Raw genomic sequence first — 18,173 nt, 5'->3', positions numbered from 1 at the left:
TTCATTAACAGGAGATCTCTTTGTCCTATTACAGGCCAAACCTGGCATCTATGGAATAAACCCAATTTAATTATATCAGTGAGGTCTAATGACATGCAAAATACAGTTTGCTGTTAACATTAATTCTTTGTTATTTCTGTGGTAGTGATTCAGAGCACATTCCCCTTTTTCCTTTGCTTTTGTGCAAATGCACAAAAATGCACTTGCTTTTGCAAGTGACAAGGTACGTGGGAGCATACCTTCACATACTCTCTCAACAGCACCAAATCCAGGAGAAATTATAGCCTGCTGCCAAAAGAAGGGTCCCTCTTTCTTTAAGATGTTGGTGCTCCATATGAAAGGGAGGTGTATTACAAGACCTATGCTGAGTGCCGCAAGCTGGTGTTCAGCTCAGATTCTTTCAGCTTGCAGGAAATCCCAGCGCAATGAAAGGCTGGAGCAGCAGGCTCCATCTGTCACCTGCTAGCTGTAGCCATGCCTTCCCGACCCGAAGTGACAACTCATCAGTGAGTCAGGAAAAGGGATGCAGGGTCTGTGGCTATTTAACAGCTTGCTCTGATCCTAAACACAGGAATTCCCTGGAGCGCAATGCACCATGCTGCTTAGCAGTGTTTTTTAGCCCACATGGTGTTCTATATCCTATCAGCAGTTATTTAAGTGCTTATGGTACCCAAACTACCCCAATATTTCCTCACAGGCACTATATGCTGCTGAGTCTGCTGCTTCTGCTGGGGTCACAGATAAGTGTTGAATGCAATTCATTTCTTAATTCAGAGGAAAGGCGGTGATGCTCTCCCTAGGCTCAGTCTCAGCATGTCTCTGTGGATGTCCTGTTCTTTCTTTTAAACACATGGAACAGAAACTCTTCTCTTCCTCAAGTGCCACCTCCAGATCATGGCTGCTCACACCTTACCTGCTTGGGCAGTCACTCTTGCAAAAGTTAATGACCCACGGGCAATAATTAAAGGGATTTCCCTTACACATTCTAGTAGACCATGTTGATTTATTAGTAGAAAATCCTCATGGGCATCCAAATAGATTTGCAAATAGGCAGCACAGGGCAAAGCTAGCATGCAACGGATGCTGTAGTATATCCTCATTTCACATTTGTTGACTTTCATGCTATGCATGCTGACTGAAGCTATCCAATATCATCTATGAAAATAAATTGTGGGTTTCAGCCTTTCAGACATCATCATCTTTTAAGGAGCACCTGCCAATTTATGGATTTTAAAGAGAGCTTTTTGAGCCACAGGAGGTCTCAGTGTGCTCTGCGGTGGATGGAGTAGAGGAGCAGAAAGGATGCTACTTTCTCCCAAGTAATCTATGCAGTGAGGTGGGAGCCAAGAGCAAGATTGAGGTTTCCAGCTCCCAGTTTCAAGCAATACCACCACAGACACCTCTGTCCTGCTTTAATTTCACATCACCCTTCACATGGAGGGCATTTCTGCACACAACTACAGGCTCTAAAGCCTTCCATCTTCATTTGGAAGCCCAGGCTAATACCTGCCAACTGTTCCAATACTTTTATGATCCAGCAGTGTTTTTGAAAGGCTGCTGTGTTAGCATTGGATTCTTCTGGTCTGAGTCTCTCAAAATACATCAGACAATGAATCTGTCCGTGCTGCTTTTGATGGACAGCTGTATGAGTGGCCAGGAGTACATCACTTCCCTAATCTGCCCTTGCCCCATACATATGGCTGCCTTGCAAGCAGATTATCTTCAGACTGTCTGGATGAGCTCAGCTCAATAAGATAACTGTTCCCTAAACCACAGGGCGGGCTCAGGATAGATGGTGGCAGTGCACTGCAGAGGACAGAGTCTGGGCTTGTCTGCAGTTGCAGATTTGCTTCTAGCATGGACAGAAAATCCTGTCTCTGGTCAGCCAGTCTACACAAACCCACTCAATCCAGCTCTCAGAGCCTTCACCTGCAAGTGTAAAGGCAGAAAATGAGCAGTAGGACCAAGGTGAAAGCAGAGAGTAAAAAACAAAGAAGACCATGGACTTACAGCTCTTCTTTCTTTCTATGACTTTCAAGATCTTTGTCTGGAAAGCATCTGCAGTGCTTCATCACCTCACACACAAGCACTGATAACTTACCCACTGAAGTAGAAATTATCACCTAATTCAACCAGAGTGTGCTCTGCTTGATGGGAGAGATGGGGGCACCTCTTAATGGGATTCACTGGTTTGTGCAGCTGTTCTCAGAAGCATTAGTCTATATCAAAGATGTCAAGAAAAGCAAAGTTTCTTGCAAAGTTTCTCTGGCTGGTCCAGTCGTGGTCTCAGGGTAGGGCTGTAAGCAAGAGGGAAAATGGGAAAGGCCCCTGCTATGGCTGAGCACATACATTCAGACGTGTATTGGATGCTACCTGCCCTTCTGAGTGGGAGCCTCATCTCCCACCATGGCCTGACCTGGGGCAATTGTTCCAAAGTCATAATCCTCAGAGCAGCTGTAATTTCAAAGACTCATTGACTTCTCTTTTCCTGCAGCTGACTGAAAAGCTGACTGTATTTTTCTTCATTTTGCTAGCTGATGGCCAGGTGCTTTGTGCTTCACATAAGATCGGGAAATTAACTCTTATTTCCTCTCTCCAACATTACCCTCTGCCCAACAGAGGGTGCTTGGCAAGAATCTTTTTTCTTTCTTTTTTTTTAGTCCTGCATAATCCCTTTCTCAATGTATCTTCTTTGGTAATTCTCAGGTTGATTTATACCCAAGAATAGCAATCCAAGGAATTTAGCTGACATGGATCAGAGTCCAAGATGGAACACGTGACATTTAGAAAACGTCAGCTAGGAATCTGAGCATTGAGATGTCAGCAAACAGCTCTTTTCAGCTATATTTTATTATCTGGAAAGAAGTGAAAAGCATGAAACAGGATTTAAGATAACCTGTTTTACTCTGAAATTAAGTAGAGAGGACACGTTTACATTTTACCAGAGTGAGAAATTCTTGAACTTTAAGAGTTGGATGTCTGGTTATGCCCCATGCACTCATCAAGAGTCTAAAATAAGGCATATGATGCAGATGGCTTAGGAAGCAGATGACTTCATATTTGGATGCTATCCTATGTTATGCATAGGGAGGAGTGAAATGTATTCGTCAGTTTAGAGGAGGAAACTAGAAGTCTTACCACATTCCAGGATCTGCCATATGATGAAAACATGTCTAAATATGGTGAAGAGATAAGAGAAAGACTGCTAAAAACTTCAGGACAAATATTAAGGTATTGTCATAGTTCTTATTCAGACTAACTCCTAGTGAAGTCAGTAGACATCTTCTCCCAAACAGCAGTTCAAATACATTCTAGGTTTGTCCTGTAGCTGTTAAATCCTCCCTTCAGCTACCAAACAAAAACCTTCTTGAAAGAAACGTGCAAAGCAAACTGTCTGCTTTTCATGGACTGCTGTTGGCATCTCTGGAAGTTTTATTTTCAATCCAAAAAAATCTAACAGTCCTTGCTAGGATTATGAACTTCTGCAGGTTTAAGAAATAAATGCCATGCAATTAAACTATATACATATTTTCTGTTCCCTCCTATCAGTGGCACTGTGCACAACTGTGAGAGCATTCTGACCTGATAAATTGAATTTGTTATTACTTGTAAATGCAACATTTGTAAAATGCAACGTGAAACAGATTTTGCAGGACGTCAATTCCTTGCATGTTGAATCATTAGTCAATGACAAGACATGCTGTGATGCATCTTCTGTATTCCTGAAATGTTTCCAATACAGCATCAATCATTCAGAACAGAAGCACCTGTAGGCAGAAAAGCAGTAAACATTACCTTTTCCCATGTCAGAAACACAAGGCTTGGACAAACACACTGTAAGGTGATCTAGAGGAGATGGAAAACGATAGAAGTACTTGTTTTCTTGCAGAGGGGGTACAAGTTCTAATTTTGGGCATTCAAGCTAAATGGACAGTCACAATCCATGTTATAAGAAGCCATCCTTTCCCAAGCCACCCTTTCCAAGCCGACTGGCATTACTTGAGTACCTCCTTGCAACTGAGAACAGGGGATTTCTCTGAGCCTGCCCACACCTGGAGTACTTTGGCTTACTTTGCAGGAACTGCTAACCCTTGGTGTTGCTGAGACGGCTCACTCCAATTCGGTCAAGAGGAACTCCAAACCTTCTCTTAGGCAGCTCAACCGCTTTCCTGCACATGTTAAAAAAGGAGAGAAGGGGGGAAAGAATTGGGGAAAGACATCATAGGAATAATCAAAATGTTACTACATCTGTAATTCCTCTATTCATCCCACTAACAACTTTATTGTTGAGGCAGAACAGCTGTGTAGGAGCAGCCAAAGATGCAAGTGTTTAAAAATAAGATGCTTCACTTGTCTTATAAAAGAATAGGCAAGAGTTGCACCTGTTTTACAGACTGGCTGATGTTGATCAACTATCTCCATTTTTATGTGGCAGCAAAATTCTCAAGTTAACTGTTATTCATAAAGGAGAGGAGATGCACTGCACATATAAAGAGGAACAGTTTCATGCTTAGTATCATGTAGTTCAGGTGACCCATTAGCCTGGATCTCTGAAATCTCCAGGGCCAGCTGAGGGAAAGGTAAGCAAGGAGGTAGAAAGTACAGAGGGGACAAGTCAGAGGAGCCCTAGCAGGATTTTCCTATGGGGCATCCTGCAACGTGCTGTTCTCAAAACTGTATAGTAGCAACCCTTTGATGAGATTGAAAATGGGAGGGTTTGGGTTTGTTTTTTTTCCTCCATATGGTACATTCCCTGATGATTCAATGACTGAGGGCATGAGGAAAGCGTGAAAGAAATTCTATGCAGAAATATTTTATTATGATCTTTTTTTTAATGTAAAGAAGAAGTTTTCCCATCTTAATTCAGGATTTTTGAAAATTTTTTCCAGCAGCAGAAGTTTTACTTTAATTAATTATGAAAATGAGATTTTCTGCAGCTGAGAATAACCTCAACTTTTGTCCTTGGATATACTTGCCAGAAAAATACTTTCCAAGAGAAACCCTGGAAAATGAACTCTGTTCTCTATCAGTCCATGTCAAGGAAAATAAATAAGAAATTTCGTTATTTAAGTTTGCAAATGCAAAGTAACTACCAGGAGAGTGTGTTATGGTGCACTTGAGTCCAACTTTAATTGCTAGCACTCTCGTGCTCACTCAGCCTGTGTCTTTGGGGGGTCTGCACACCCCACCCAGGACTATCTGTATAGTCCATGGTCTCCTCTGAGCAGTCTCCTTTCCTCACGTCTCTCAGGCAAGGGCACAGAAGCATCATTCCAGCATCAGCAGCCCATTTCACACTGCCTCTTTCCTAGCTCCTTCCAGACAACGTGAAGAAACAGGAGTTGACAGAGTAGCACATATGTAGGGAGCACCACATGGGTCACTTTGGAGCAGCCGCAGAACATCACAAATGAAGGGGGAACCGCTTGTATAGCCCTCGCTGTCCCTTCCTCAAACACTTATGTATCCAGCACTGATCCACTAAGCCATAGGGAAAGCAAAGGGAAAGAAAGCAAAGGGCTGGTCCTCAGTCCATCCTCAAGGGCATCACTCTTTCTGCCCCCCCAACCCTCCAAGGTGTAGACACAAACTCGTTGGGGGGCAGGTGGGGACATGCTGGAGTCATGCTGAGCCTGACTTGATAAAAAGGGGAATTATTTTCCCAGATTGGACTGGGAGTGGGTTCCACATCGTTAGTTGTAACATTGTCATGCTCTGTAGTTAAACAGAGAAGGAAATTGTGACCTCCTGCCAAAGGGAAAGGCTGAGCAGGCAGGTTGTGCGGCAGAGCTTCCCCTCTTGCGGCCATCCAGAGCCACAACAGGACAGTCACTGCTCCCTCCCAGCTTCCAAATCAGACTGTGCCTGCTTCAGCACTTACTGAGGACAAAGCAACGTTTTCTATTTAAAACAGCCTTTTCTAAGATTCCCGGAATCTCTTTTTCTCCATCTATGGATCTTTCTACGTCTTCTGAAGACTCATGTCTTTTTGCGTGCTTTTGCCATGCCGTCAAAGATTTATAAATTGATGAGAATGAGCAAGAATAGGATCTGAGTCTTCCTGTAACTTCTGGGCGCCACAACAATGTTAAGTGAATTTACATTTGAACTGCTTTTTTTCCAAAAGTTTCTGCTGTGTTGCCAGACATCGCACACATTGTATTAATTCAGGGGGCTGAATCCATTTAACAGCTTTCACATTTCAAAAGACGTTTTCTGGTCTCTAAAGGTAACCCTCTTGGCTGGTACAGGAGTAGGCTGTTATATACTGTGTGCACGACAGCGACTGGGTGCTCAGTTCTCTGCTTTACTCCTCTTAGTGCAGCAGCCTCTGCCTGTTTCCACCCAAAGGCCCAGCCTTTCTGCTGCTTGGTGGCCCTCAGCTGATCTGCAGTCCCTGCTGATGGTACTATCTGACTATCAATGCAGTGTTCAAGGCAGCTCAGATGGTTCTAATAGATGAGCCAATACCAAACTCAAAAGTTAACTAGCTCCCCCAAAGTGATAATCTCAACTGTGCTGATGAGGCTGGGGAAGGAGGAATTTTGTGCAGTGTGTCACTCATTTGCATGAGCTCAGTGTTCAGAGACAAGCTGTTAGAAAACTTAGACAAATTTCACAGCAATTTCCTTTTTTCAGGTTGTTTTTTTTCTTATACTGCTCATAGATGAAACAAGATTTCCACCTAAAAAGCATGACATAAAGTGGGAATACCATGTACTTTTGCAAAAAAGGCACTGCAGCTTCAAAAATGACCTTGCATTTCTTCCCCTGAAAAGGGAAAACATTCTAAAAAGCAAACAGAGAATGAGCTGATTTTGATCTCTTGAAGAGATATACAGAACAGAATAGCTCTACTCAAGGTTTTAAGAATTTTGTGTTTTATCACTTTTGGCTGCAGTCAAAAAGTCCTGGTAGCAGACTGGGTGGATAAATGGAAAAACAACAAGAAAATATTGCAAAACTCTGTTTGAAAAAAATACTTGTAACGGTGACTGGCTCTCGTGAATACTTTCCACTTCCAGATTAAGCTTTAAGCATGTTATTAAATACTTTGTGGCATTGGGGATTCCATCCAAAAGAAGACAGTTACCAGAAGAAGGGAACAAGACAGTTAAGCTCTTTCAGACGTAGCGAACGGCCACTTGAGCTTTGCCCCAAACTCACTGGCTCTCCCCAGCCCTATCAACCGTCATCGCTTAGCCCTGTTATAAACATGCTTATCTTCAAGCGTGCACCGTGACGGTATTGCTGTACTGTTGTATTGATTAAACCCTGGCTGCTCGTAAGTTGATCAAGGTCTTGAAGCCCATTCTAATAACTGTCTGCCCATTTTCACGACGTGCACACCACACCTGCTCTTCACACCAGCCTCAGGAACACCTAGCCCTGCCCCTCTGCTTTTGAACCTCAGGCATATTTTTGCTTGAAAAAAATCTTACTATCAAAAAGTCAGTTTTAAACTTAGTTCGCATCACTGGAAAGAAATGTACTAAAAAAAAAATGCATCTGTTTGAATGTTCTTTGTCAGCTGTACGGCACTTTGGGGATAAATGAACTAGTACATGTATTATTCATCAGAGCTGAAGGATTACACATCATGCAACCAGAATGGTTTCTGTAGAGATTCTAGTACCCTCATCAGAGGCATCTCAGTACAACAGTAAACCTGCTGCTGGCTAAAGCTAACCCATCTGTATCCAGGACATCTACCAACAGCCTTCTTCCAACTTTATCACTGGTAGAAGTATCTAAGAATTTACCTCTGTTTGGCTTTAGCATCCACAGAGGTTGAAGAAATCCTGTCGATTGGGGAGCCAAATCCCGGGAAGCTTCTTTTCTTTTTGGTCTCGGTCACGTCATTCTCCAAAGACACCAGCTCATCAAGAAGGAACAGTTTGGCTGCCAGGTTGGTGGCTGACTTCTCTTCACTGGCAGTGGGATTTGCTCCCATGCCCAGAGCAGCAGAAGGCTCCAAAGGCTGCAAAAGAAAGCAGGGGCATTTGCTTGCTGCTTAAGTTCCAGAAAAACCATTTGAACCAGTGTCACAGAAGCAGTCCCATAAATACATAATCACTAGGATACTAAATCTGGGCCAATGCTTTAAAATGAAGTTCTTTCTATGAAACATGGCCATTTTCTACCCACAGGAGTTTGCCATAAAAGGTTGGGATTTTTTTTTTTTTTAATAGAATTGAACTCGTCTTCATTATTATTGCAAGAATTACGAACATTTATTACTTCACAAAAGCTGTATTTGTAGGCCAGCCCACTATCCCTATCTCAGCAGTGTGATTAGTATCAGTTATAGCATGTAATGTAATCCTTTCAAAAAATGCAGTCACCATTACCAGACTCCAATATCCATCCTGATATTTTTCAGAAAACTGACTTTCATTTCTTAAATGAATGCTAATAAATAGTAATCAAAACATAGACAGAACTTTCCATACAAAGCTGACAAATTAATGAATTGTTATGCAAAAATATCCCAAGATAAACTTGCTCAGCACTGACATTTAAAGAATTTATGCAGTAACACTATGTGGGGAGGAGGAAAGGAAAGAACAGAACAGTATGTTGACTTGCCACAGAATTTTGAACCTGCGCTAAGGCATTAGGCTTAGCACCTTTTCAAAGCCAAACTATACTTCACTATCCATAATAGCTGAGAATACTGGGGTCTATCAAGAGACAAATGAAACAAATCAAAGTGAAACATTTGCTCTGAAAATAACAGAAAAATATAGGGCAGCAGCTAGTCTATGAAAGCGAGTGTCAAGCTCAAATCATTCTCTCTTCAGATGAAATGCTTGCTGACTTGCTCCACTTAATCTTCATAGAAATAAATAATAACTTCTAACCAAAACTTCTATTACATGCCTTGAAGCAGGTTTTCCTCTACCTTTAGAAGGACACAACTACCTTTTCTTATTCAGACACAGTGGCTTTAGTACAAATGTAAAGAAAGCCATCACATAGATGATGTAATATGCCTGTATCTACTGGGGTCCACACCATAGCTGTGGTGAAAACAGTTCCCACTACTCCTGGGTGGCATAACTGGTGATGGAGTGTATAAAACTGTGATCCTTAGGTAAGGAGGAGCATATGGACACAATGATCACACAAATGATGTAGCACTGTTAATTCTTTCGTACAGGATCTCATATTGTCCTCTGACTTTATTTTTTATGAGCTTCAAGTGCACTGAGTAATCCTTTCTGTTCCCTTTCAGGTTTATAAAACTTTCAGAGAGTTTTGCAACAAAATTATGCCTTTAAAAAAGGTCGAACTCTCCTCTCTGGTTAGTGGGGATAAATATCTACAGTAACATTTGAAACTAAAAGGTAAAAAATAACCTCTGCTCTTGAGTCCTTTGTGCCATCCCACTTACTTTGTCTTAAAAATGATATAATAGAATTGTAAAGAGACAGGCAAAATGATAATCAGAAGTAGACAACAGTTTTCCTATGGTGAACCGTGAACTTCACAGATAAGCGAAGAGATGAGGATAGGGTACACTGGGTACAGTGAAGGGTTTATAAAGTTACAAACAACAAAGAGGTGAATAAAGACTAGTAACTTTTTCCTCAAGAAAGAGAGCTCCCCAGTACACCCAGTGAAGTCACCAGATGGTGGATTTAAAATAAATATAAGGAGCTTCATTTAAATACAGCAGATAGATGTAGTGGAAAGCATTGCCAAAGGATGTCATGCATACCAAGATTTTAGACCGTTTCAAAGACAAATTTAAGCCCATCAGTAACTACAACATGCCCTGGTCCAGTGCACATCTCTGGATCAGGAAGTCTCTGAAGATGTTCTGTTCTTACATTCTTTTCACAAAAACCTGTTATTGACAGAGGCAGGAGACCAGATCCCTGTGGCATCAGAACAGCAGCTGCTGCAGCACTAATGTGGGGAGTGGTTCCCCCAAGCCCTATTTTCTATAGCAAATATTATTTTGTATAATCATGGCATGCTCACTTGAAGACAGAGAGCAAGGCAGAAGGATCTATCAGTATTCTTCAGTATGCATCTAACTTGTAAGCCTGCCTTAAAAACCTATGTAAAGACCCTACAGCCAAACAGTGCTACTTTGATAAAACTTTTAGATCCTTGATATTTTTATGGCATGAAACCGTTACATAAATACCTTTTCTGCCAGATCTGTTTTATGTCAAGATGAAATGCAAAAAGAAAATGCAGTAAAAGTATTTTCAGGTGCAACCTCTGCATATCGTACTGGATGAAATGTGAGACAGTTCTCCCATTTCATCTGCTGCTTTCCTTTGCAAGCTTAGGCAAGTTACTTTGCTCCTTCCCTGTCTTGGTCTCTTCTGGTTCCTTTACTTTGTAACTTTTGTGAAGATGGTCTTCTTTCAGGGATCTTCTCGTGGCTTCTGAAAGCTGCAGACTTCTCATGCTATTATTTGTCATTAAGAAGAAGAATGAAACCTTCCCTTCAGTGTTAGAGGAGTTTACTTCCCCCCCTTCCATCACCTCCTTCTCCTCTTCAGGAAGCTCTCTATCCAAAGTCTCTGGACAATGTTTTAACACACAGAAAACCACATGGTGCTTCAGAAGAGGTTGCATGAACGTGAGTGAGACTTCCTTCTGTCTGTCCTCCCACAGATATGCAATTTGCATCACCCTCTTCACTGTGGAAGTTGTCCTGCTTTGCCATGGCAGAGTCAATACTAACCGTTCACCTTCCAACACAGTTTGAAGACCATGGTCTCTTCCACACTCTGTGGCCAAGAACAACTGAAGGAAGAAAAGGGTTATGTGACAACCTCCAGAAACATTCACCTACCTCTGGCACTGCCTCTGCGAGGAGCACTGAACTAGAGTGCCACCGCAGCAGGGTAATCACAAGGGCCAAATGCACCACAACAAGCTGGAACTGCAGCATCTGCAAAGAAGAAAAAACTATTAATGGCTTCACAGATGCATTGCCAAGTTCACAGAGGAACCTCACTCCAAAGTTCTTTAAGATGTGAAAGCAACAGGAGATTCTGTTCCTGTGGCTGTTAATCTGTTTTATCTTACAGAGCCACTGCCTAAACCCCAGATAGTGCCAGCTGAGTGCCCTTCACCTCCGGGTGCAGAATAAGCTCCCTCCTCTGCTCCTTTACAGCCTTGCAAATCTTTTCCTTCCTTTCTGCACAATGGCCCAGTCCCTGCAGTGGCAGGAATAATAAATGCAAACTTGCATTAAAACCAGATGAACTAGACACTCATTTGTAAACTCAGAGACTTTGGCTTGTAGCCACCCAGGTTGACCCTGACCTCCTCTCATGCTGGACAGGTGCATAAAGCTATTACAGAGATCACATACCTCCCCAGCAACATTTTGAAAGCAAGGTTACATTTCACCAGTTCCCAACATGATGGTAGTCACAACTTCTGGGATTTTCTTGAGATCCTGGAATAAAGTTATCCAGCTCCCACACCTAGGAAAAGCTGACAGAGGAATCCATTGCTTGGACTGGTGGTGTTTGACCACGTGCCACAGCTGTAGAATTGCAGATACCTACAGAGCCTTTAAGTAACACAGGGAGGCATGTTTTGGGAGGCTCAGGATCAGGAAGCTGCTCACTGCAGGGGTTTCTTTGGCCACGGGTTTAGGCTGCATTGTTTAAGCCCTCATCTGGATGTAGCTCTTAACACCTGACAGGCTTCCAGCTCACCCAGGTGGGAATATTTCAGCCGATGTTAATAAGAACTAGACAGGGGCCTCTAGTACCAAAAGTATCTGCTAATTTGCTGATTACTCTGTCTCTAGGTCCTGCCCCAGAGTATAATTCAAACCTGATTGTGCCATTCTTTGCTGACTCTCTGCTTAGCAAAAGCAGAAACAGAACGGATGTATAAATACATTAAATACATTTCTGTGATGTATGATCGTTGTTTTATCCTCTGCATAGAAAATTTCCCATTAGATCAGGCAGAAAATACATACTAAAAAACACTTGGCTTTGTATTTTTTCCCACACTACAAAGAAGAAAAGTGTTTGGAGTCCAGTTTTAAAAAGTAAAGATATGACATTGGTTGTGTTGTTTCTTGAAAGTCTGTTTCTTGCTTGGCTTTTTCAATACGTTTTACATGTCCTTCTGTTATTTTGTTACCCCACTATATCTTCTTTTTTTTTTTTCTTATGTTGTCCATGGGGGATCAACAGTGAGGAATAAAGCTGCTGGTTATTCTGCAGGGGTGAAGCAGACATAGTGCACTGGAATCAAAGGACAAAGACAAAGCAGTAAGCCAGGTGGTACCACTGTCTCTCATTCCGATGGCAACAGCCATTAAAGTCAGACAAGGGTCTGTCTGGGTGTTTTTAAAGCTGTAACCCTTTACAATGTATATTTTTGTATGTGGGTGTGCATTGAAATTTGAAGTAGCAGTCTATTACCTTCACAGGTAACCACATCCTGATTATTTGGATACAGAGACATAAAAATAAATGGCAAGGTTAAAAACACATGTTTATTATGCTTTAAGGTCTGTGCTGGTATTCATTCAACCCAAAGACCAAAGGGCTAAAAATAGCAACTGGTACACTAATCAAAATAAACATTAAGGCACCTGCAACACAAAAGACATTTGATTAACTGGTCAGAACTTGACGCCAGTGAAATTAGAAGCGGAGGAAATCGTAAGGACTTTAAGCTTGCCTCTGGTTCCCATGGAAATGAGTAGCAAAGAAGCAACGTCCCTGGTTTAAAAGGGAGCAAAACTTAAGTCCAGCAAGATCCTTTTATGCTGATTTTCAGTGGTGTTGTGACAAAGGTGGGAGAAAGAAGCAGGTTTGGTCTAGTGGAGCAGTTTAGCTCTAGAAAAGCATCTGCAAAACTAAAAGTGCATTATGACTGCATTGAGGACTATGCAGACATAATTAAAATCACACGATCTTCTGCCAATTTGAGACTTTGCTTTCCACTTTCAGCCATATCATAGGATCTCGGTTGTTAACACCAGCTGCTGCTTTTTCTCCTTGAGCTCATCTGTTGCAACTGGGTAAGCACAGCCCTCCTTCCAAAAGGGGTTTTCCCAGCCGTGCTCTGGTTATTGCTTCACCCTGTACAAATTTTACCTTGCCCCATTCCCAGAGAGACCTACACCTGGGCTTGAGAGTATTTGTTACTGAAGGGGAACAAACAAAGCTCTGACAGCCACCCTCCTTCTTGAAAAGCCTGGAATTTCCAGCTTTCTTCTGAAAAACACTTCACCACAAATTTCACAGAGCTAGGTCAAGGGATTAGGGTATAATTCCACATCTTTCATATCTCAGGGTCTGGTGTTATCTTACATAAAATATGGTTTACCCTTCACTAAATGTAACTGCAAGTCTGAGATTCAGACATATTTATATGTTTTAGTGATCTTTTAGCTTGAAATGTGTCAAAATTAAAATTCCTCATATAATTAGGTATCTTTGTTGCAGATCCAGTTAAAATAAAATTAAAGATAAAAGAGAGAACTTTATTCTACCTTATCAAAGCAGGATAAACATTCAAAACTTTTTCTTAGGAATCTGTGCAGAGCCATTTTCCAAGAAAAGATCACAAGAAAGCAAAATTCTTTACCAAACAGAAACTGTTAAGTCTCCGACATCAAACCAAAGGACTTAAAAGATGTTTTCCTTTAAAAGAAAAAACAAAACCAAAAAAAAACCCAAAAAACAAAATGACACCCTGAAGATAAGTGGGCTGAACAAACCCCAGACAGTGTGCAATTCATCACCCAGCTCCAAACCCATTGCCTGTCAAAAATGGTAACAGCTGTCATTGTTCTTACCCATTTGAACTATCATATTTCACATTACTGTGGAGATTACTCCGCAAGTATAAATCACAAGAGCTTTATTTTTCTTGCTGGCCTGTTAGCAAGAGGACTGAGGCAAGACTTCATGCCTTGCACTGTAATCTTTCACTTCAGCTGCCACTATATATTGATGATTGCTCTGCTTGCTGTTGTGATACCAACAGGGGACATGCCTGAGCTCAGCTACAAATGAGGACCTTGCTCTTGCAATGGGCACATTGTGGCTGAGTCTAGAAGCCCTTGGGGTTTTGTGCTGTATGCTCTGATGCTGACCTGATGCAGGGCCAAGGCATGACTGTCCCATAAACACTGGGAAGCTCCTGGCAGCACCCATTAGGACTCCAGTCCTTCTGCTATATGAGAACTGGGATGGTTCTGATGAGCCTTCATCACCTGTTAGCCATGAGGATCTCTCATACCATGCAAATTCCAACCAGCTGGGGGAAATCACGGGGGTGTCTGCAAGGCATTTACTGAGGTATTTTGTTGCTGCTCCAAAGCCACAAAATAGACTATTAAGTGCTGCTACCTACCTTAATCAAAGGTACCACTGAGTCCTAACATAAGCCTCACCAGCCTTAGACTGGACACCTGATGGGAATCTACTTTATGGCCAATAAAATTATGACGGATGAGTATCTTACCAAAAGAATAATTTATAAATAGCTTGTGCGAAGCTCTGAGAATAAGTCTGCTCTTGCTGAAACAAATTTGCTCCACTTTTAAAAGTTGTAGCATTGATTCTCTGAGCATACTCATTACCACAAAGTCAAAAATATACACATACCAGCAGTCCTAGTGATTTCAGAAACTCCTGAGGGACCATGTATATCTCAAGTGTCATTTTCTAGTTATGTAAATATCAAAGAAAAGGGAGAAAAATCAAAACAAATCCCACCCTTAGGAAAAAAAAGCTGAGTCCAAAAATAGGTTAGAGTGGTGTTTTTGCTCTCATCCCACAGATGAGATATGGAACACTTTTTACATACTGCTTTCTAAAAAGATACTGAAGCAAGACATTGAAGCATGGGACTTTGTGACAAAATGAAATGTAAGCAGTCACACACTCTGTGTTATTGATAATGTGTTTTCTGCAGTACGCGTAGATTTTTAAACAATGCCATCTATTTTATTAGATGTATGGTACAATTTACAGAATTCGAAAGGCTGGAGGACGGATCTTTTTAGTCTAGAGAAGAGAAGGCTGAGGGGGGATCTGATCAATGCTTTTAAATACTTAAAGCATGGGTATCAGCAGGATGGGGCAGGTCTTTTTTCAGTGATGCCCAGGGATAGGACAAGAGGAAATGGGCACAAACTTGAATATAAGAAGTTCCACCTAAACATGATGAGGAACTTCTTTACTTTGAGAGTAGCAGAGCACTGGAATAGGCTGCCCAGGGAGTTGGTGGAGTCTCTATCTCTGGAGACATTCAAAACCGGCCTGGAAAAGTCCTTGTGCAACCTGCTCTAGGTGGACCTGCTTTGGCAGGGTGTTTGGACTAGATGATCTCCAGAGGTCCCTTCCAACCCCATATGACCCTGTGATTTATTTTATTAGATATATGGCACAGACACTGTCAACTTCTACAATGTAAATTTCCCTTTATTTTCAGTTTCCTGAATATGTAGATACATAGGTTCAGGTAGGTTTCACCTGATGTAAATAGACAGAACTTAAAATTAATGAACTTATGCAAGAGGTGTAGACCAGTGATCTTGAGAAAATGTATAGGTATTTCTGTGTCCCAAATGAAACATTTTGCCTGACAGTATTTCAAGGCCAAGGATGTTCCACTTTCTGAAATGAAGTTCCTTAAAGGTTTCTCTAGAAGGCACTCCAGATTAGTCATTGCTGTTCAAAGTTTTCATTTCAATAATTGCATTCACTGTAACAATATGATTTCCAGTGTTTGGTCCTAACATGTTTTCATATCACTGTGACAGTCATCTTTGCCTGTACTTTACCCAGTATCTATTGTAAATGCTGAGTCAGCTATTGATAGTTGCACGTTTGGAAGATGTACATGCGGCCAGAGGATATTTGAGTATACAACTGTTCTGACCATCTCTACTCAGATAAAGCAGATTCAACGATGGCTTAGTCCCTGCAGGGCTTGATTAGAGTCTGCACTGACCCTGCCCATGGAAGGAGCAACATTTGCAGGAGCAGCACACGGATCCCATGGCTCATATGAATAAAGACTCAAAATATGGCACTCCAGTTCCCACACAGAGTACAGAAACTGTACGAATGAACACAGCCCTACAGGGGCACATTTTTTCAACAGACACAAGCATGAAGCTGGAAAAACTTAACCGCCTTAGGTGGACAAACACTTGTGGAAGACCATTCAGTCGTCATCCTCATCTCTTCATTTGAATAAAGAGCATGAAACCAAACAGCCATGCAGAACAAATAAGGATTTGTTTAGAATGGGCAGGAAGGAGACAAGTTGAACATCTTGCAAAAGTGACTACACTGTGCAATCAAACCATTTTTAGCAACAGATTTTGGAAATTTAAAACCTCAAACTCACTTCAATGCCATAAAAGTAGGAAACTGTGAAGCAGGAGACACAGCAGAAGTGATAAAACCCGTCTAGAAACCTAGATATTATTGAATAAGAAGGACACTATGAAGTGTATGGAAAACTAAATATTGGACTATTCTTCAATGACAGCAAGCTCTTAACCCTACACTATTTATACATATACTGACTGAACATGCCAACTTTTCTTAATGTTTCTAACAACTTTACATTTAGCTTTCTTCCTTCATCTTTAGCTGAGAACTAAAAGCTATTCACTGTTAGAGTGCCATCTTCAGCATTGAAAGTAAAAGTAAGAAACCTTTCTATTGATAAAGATCCAGAAATATATAGTGGTTTTCTATATTAGAAAAATCATCTCCTTTTCTAACAGCATTGGAGTGATAAGAGGAAGTTCTTCCTACCTGGTATGAAGAGTGTAGTATCAGAATATGTTATCAATATAAAAACATAGGCCATTTAAAGGCCAGTAAGATTAACTTTCAAGATAAGCTCTTAAGAGACAATGGCATTGGAATTTTTTGACAAGAGAATCAAACACTGATGCTGATTTACTGGATAAACACTTAAATGTTCTGATCAAGGACATTAACTGAAGAAGAAAAGCCAACTGTTTGGTGAAGATGCATTGCAAATGGAAATCAGGGAATAATCTGTTTCTCTGGGCTGACTAAGAAGAAAAGGAAAGCTGCAATCACTTGCAATCTTTCACAGGGTCAATCAAGATAGCTCTTATAATGGTTGCATGGTTCAGATTTTTAAATTTGCTGCTTAAGAAGCCAGGAGAGGTACACTTGCCAGTCATTCAAAGAGTGAAAATGAAGACCTAATCTGCTGAAATCAGTGCGGCAGGTATTTATAAATACTGAAAAACACCTGGTCGAGCCAGATACATTTTGCCATTTTCCCATCATTAACCTCATAGATTTGCTTGGTTGTTTTTTTCCCTGTTATTTCTTATTATATTCAGAGTATTTTACAAGGAAAGTAAGTTGAACTGCATTTTGAATACAGGTGGGCAGAGACAGATAAATGTAATAATTTGCCCCAGGCTTCCTGAGTGAATCAGTTGGTAGGGACACAAAATGTCCCTGCAGCTCCTCAGTTTTCAGCTCTGCACTGCCCATGAGAGGACAGTTATTCCAAATTGAAAAGCCACGTAAGGAAAGCTAAAAGCACTGTGTGCTTGTACCTCAAAAATAAGTGGATTCTGAACTTTATTGTAGCCTCTGGACATCTAAACCAAAGGTTACTCACATGTATTTACTTGTACAATTCCAGTCTGGGAGGCAAAAAGAAACAGTCAAATAGTTTTGAACTCAGAATGGAGAAATTACAATGATTATCACTGAATCAGAGTCTGCCTTCATTTACAGTGGTACAAAGCTGAAGTAGTCAGATCACTGGATAATGATAATTACTCTGTTAGTGTAGGAATGTTTTTGCAGGGTTATTCTATTATTGCAGGAATGTGGCAGAATCTGGATCAACATTTATCTAATGTGGGATATAATAAAACCCTTTTGCAGACATATAAATTATTTTCCCAAATAATTTCTCTTGTGTTTTAAAATATATTATATGCAGAAAGCTTGTCTACCACATATGTTATTTAGTAATGCAAAGGAACTATTCTGTCACAGCTCTTCAACTTATTTTAAAAAGTAATCTGCATTTTACAATAACATACAGAGGAAAAATCCATAGCAATATAAACAGACAGCAGTTTACTGCAAAGCACTGCAATAGCATGAAACTAACTAGTCACTGTTGTAAAATACACTGACACA

At 41.0% G+C, this 18,173-nt stretch overlaps 1 protein-coding gene across 3 annotated transcripts in view; it reads right to left on the bottom strand.

Moving 5' to 3' along the window:
• Positions 1-979: 979 nt before the first annotated feature.
• The window catches only part of OSTN (osteocrin), a 53,410-nt gene continuing 36,216 nt past the window's right edge, over positions 980-18,173 (bottom strand). For 2 of the 3 annotated variants that reach the window (XM_014945760.1, XM_014945762.1), the window contains exons 2-5: positions 10,820-10,918; positions 7,764-7,981; positions 4,090-4,169; positions 980-3,767 (exon numbers count right to left, since the gene is read on the bottom strand). In XM_014945760.1, coding sequence (XP_014801246.1) covers positions 3,745-3,767; positions 4,090-4,169; positions 7,764-7,981; positions 10,820-10,918 — 420 coding nt within the window. In that variant the 3' untranslated portion in view covers positions 980-3,744. Of the gene's footprint in view, positions 3,768-4,071; positions 4,170-7,763; positions 7,982-10,819; positions 10,919-18,173 lie in introns of all 3 variants that reach the window. The other variant, XM_014945763.1, reaches the window with a different exon arrangement.

The sequence above is a fragment of the Calidris pugnax genome, unplaced genomic scaffold, assembly GCF_001431845.1.
Source record: "Calidris pugnax isolate Ruff unplaced genomic scaffold, ASM143184v1 scaffold111, whole genome shotgun sequence".
Taxonomy (NCBI): domain Eukaryota; kingdom Metazoa; phylum Chordata; class Aves; order Charadriiformes; family Scolopacidae; genus Calidris; species Calidris pugnax.
Note: the sequence above shows the minus strand (reverse complement) of the source record. Positions and strands in the feature narration are given on the sequence as shown.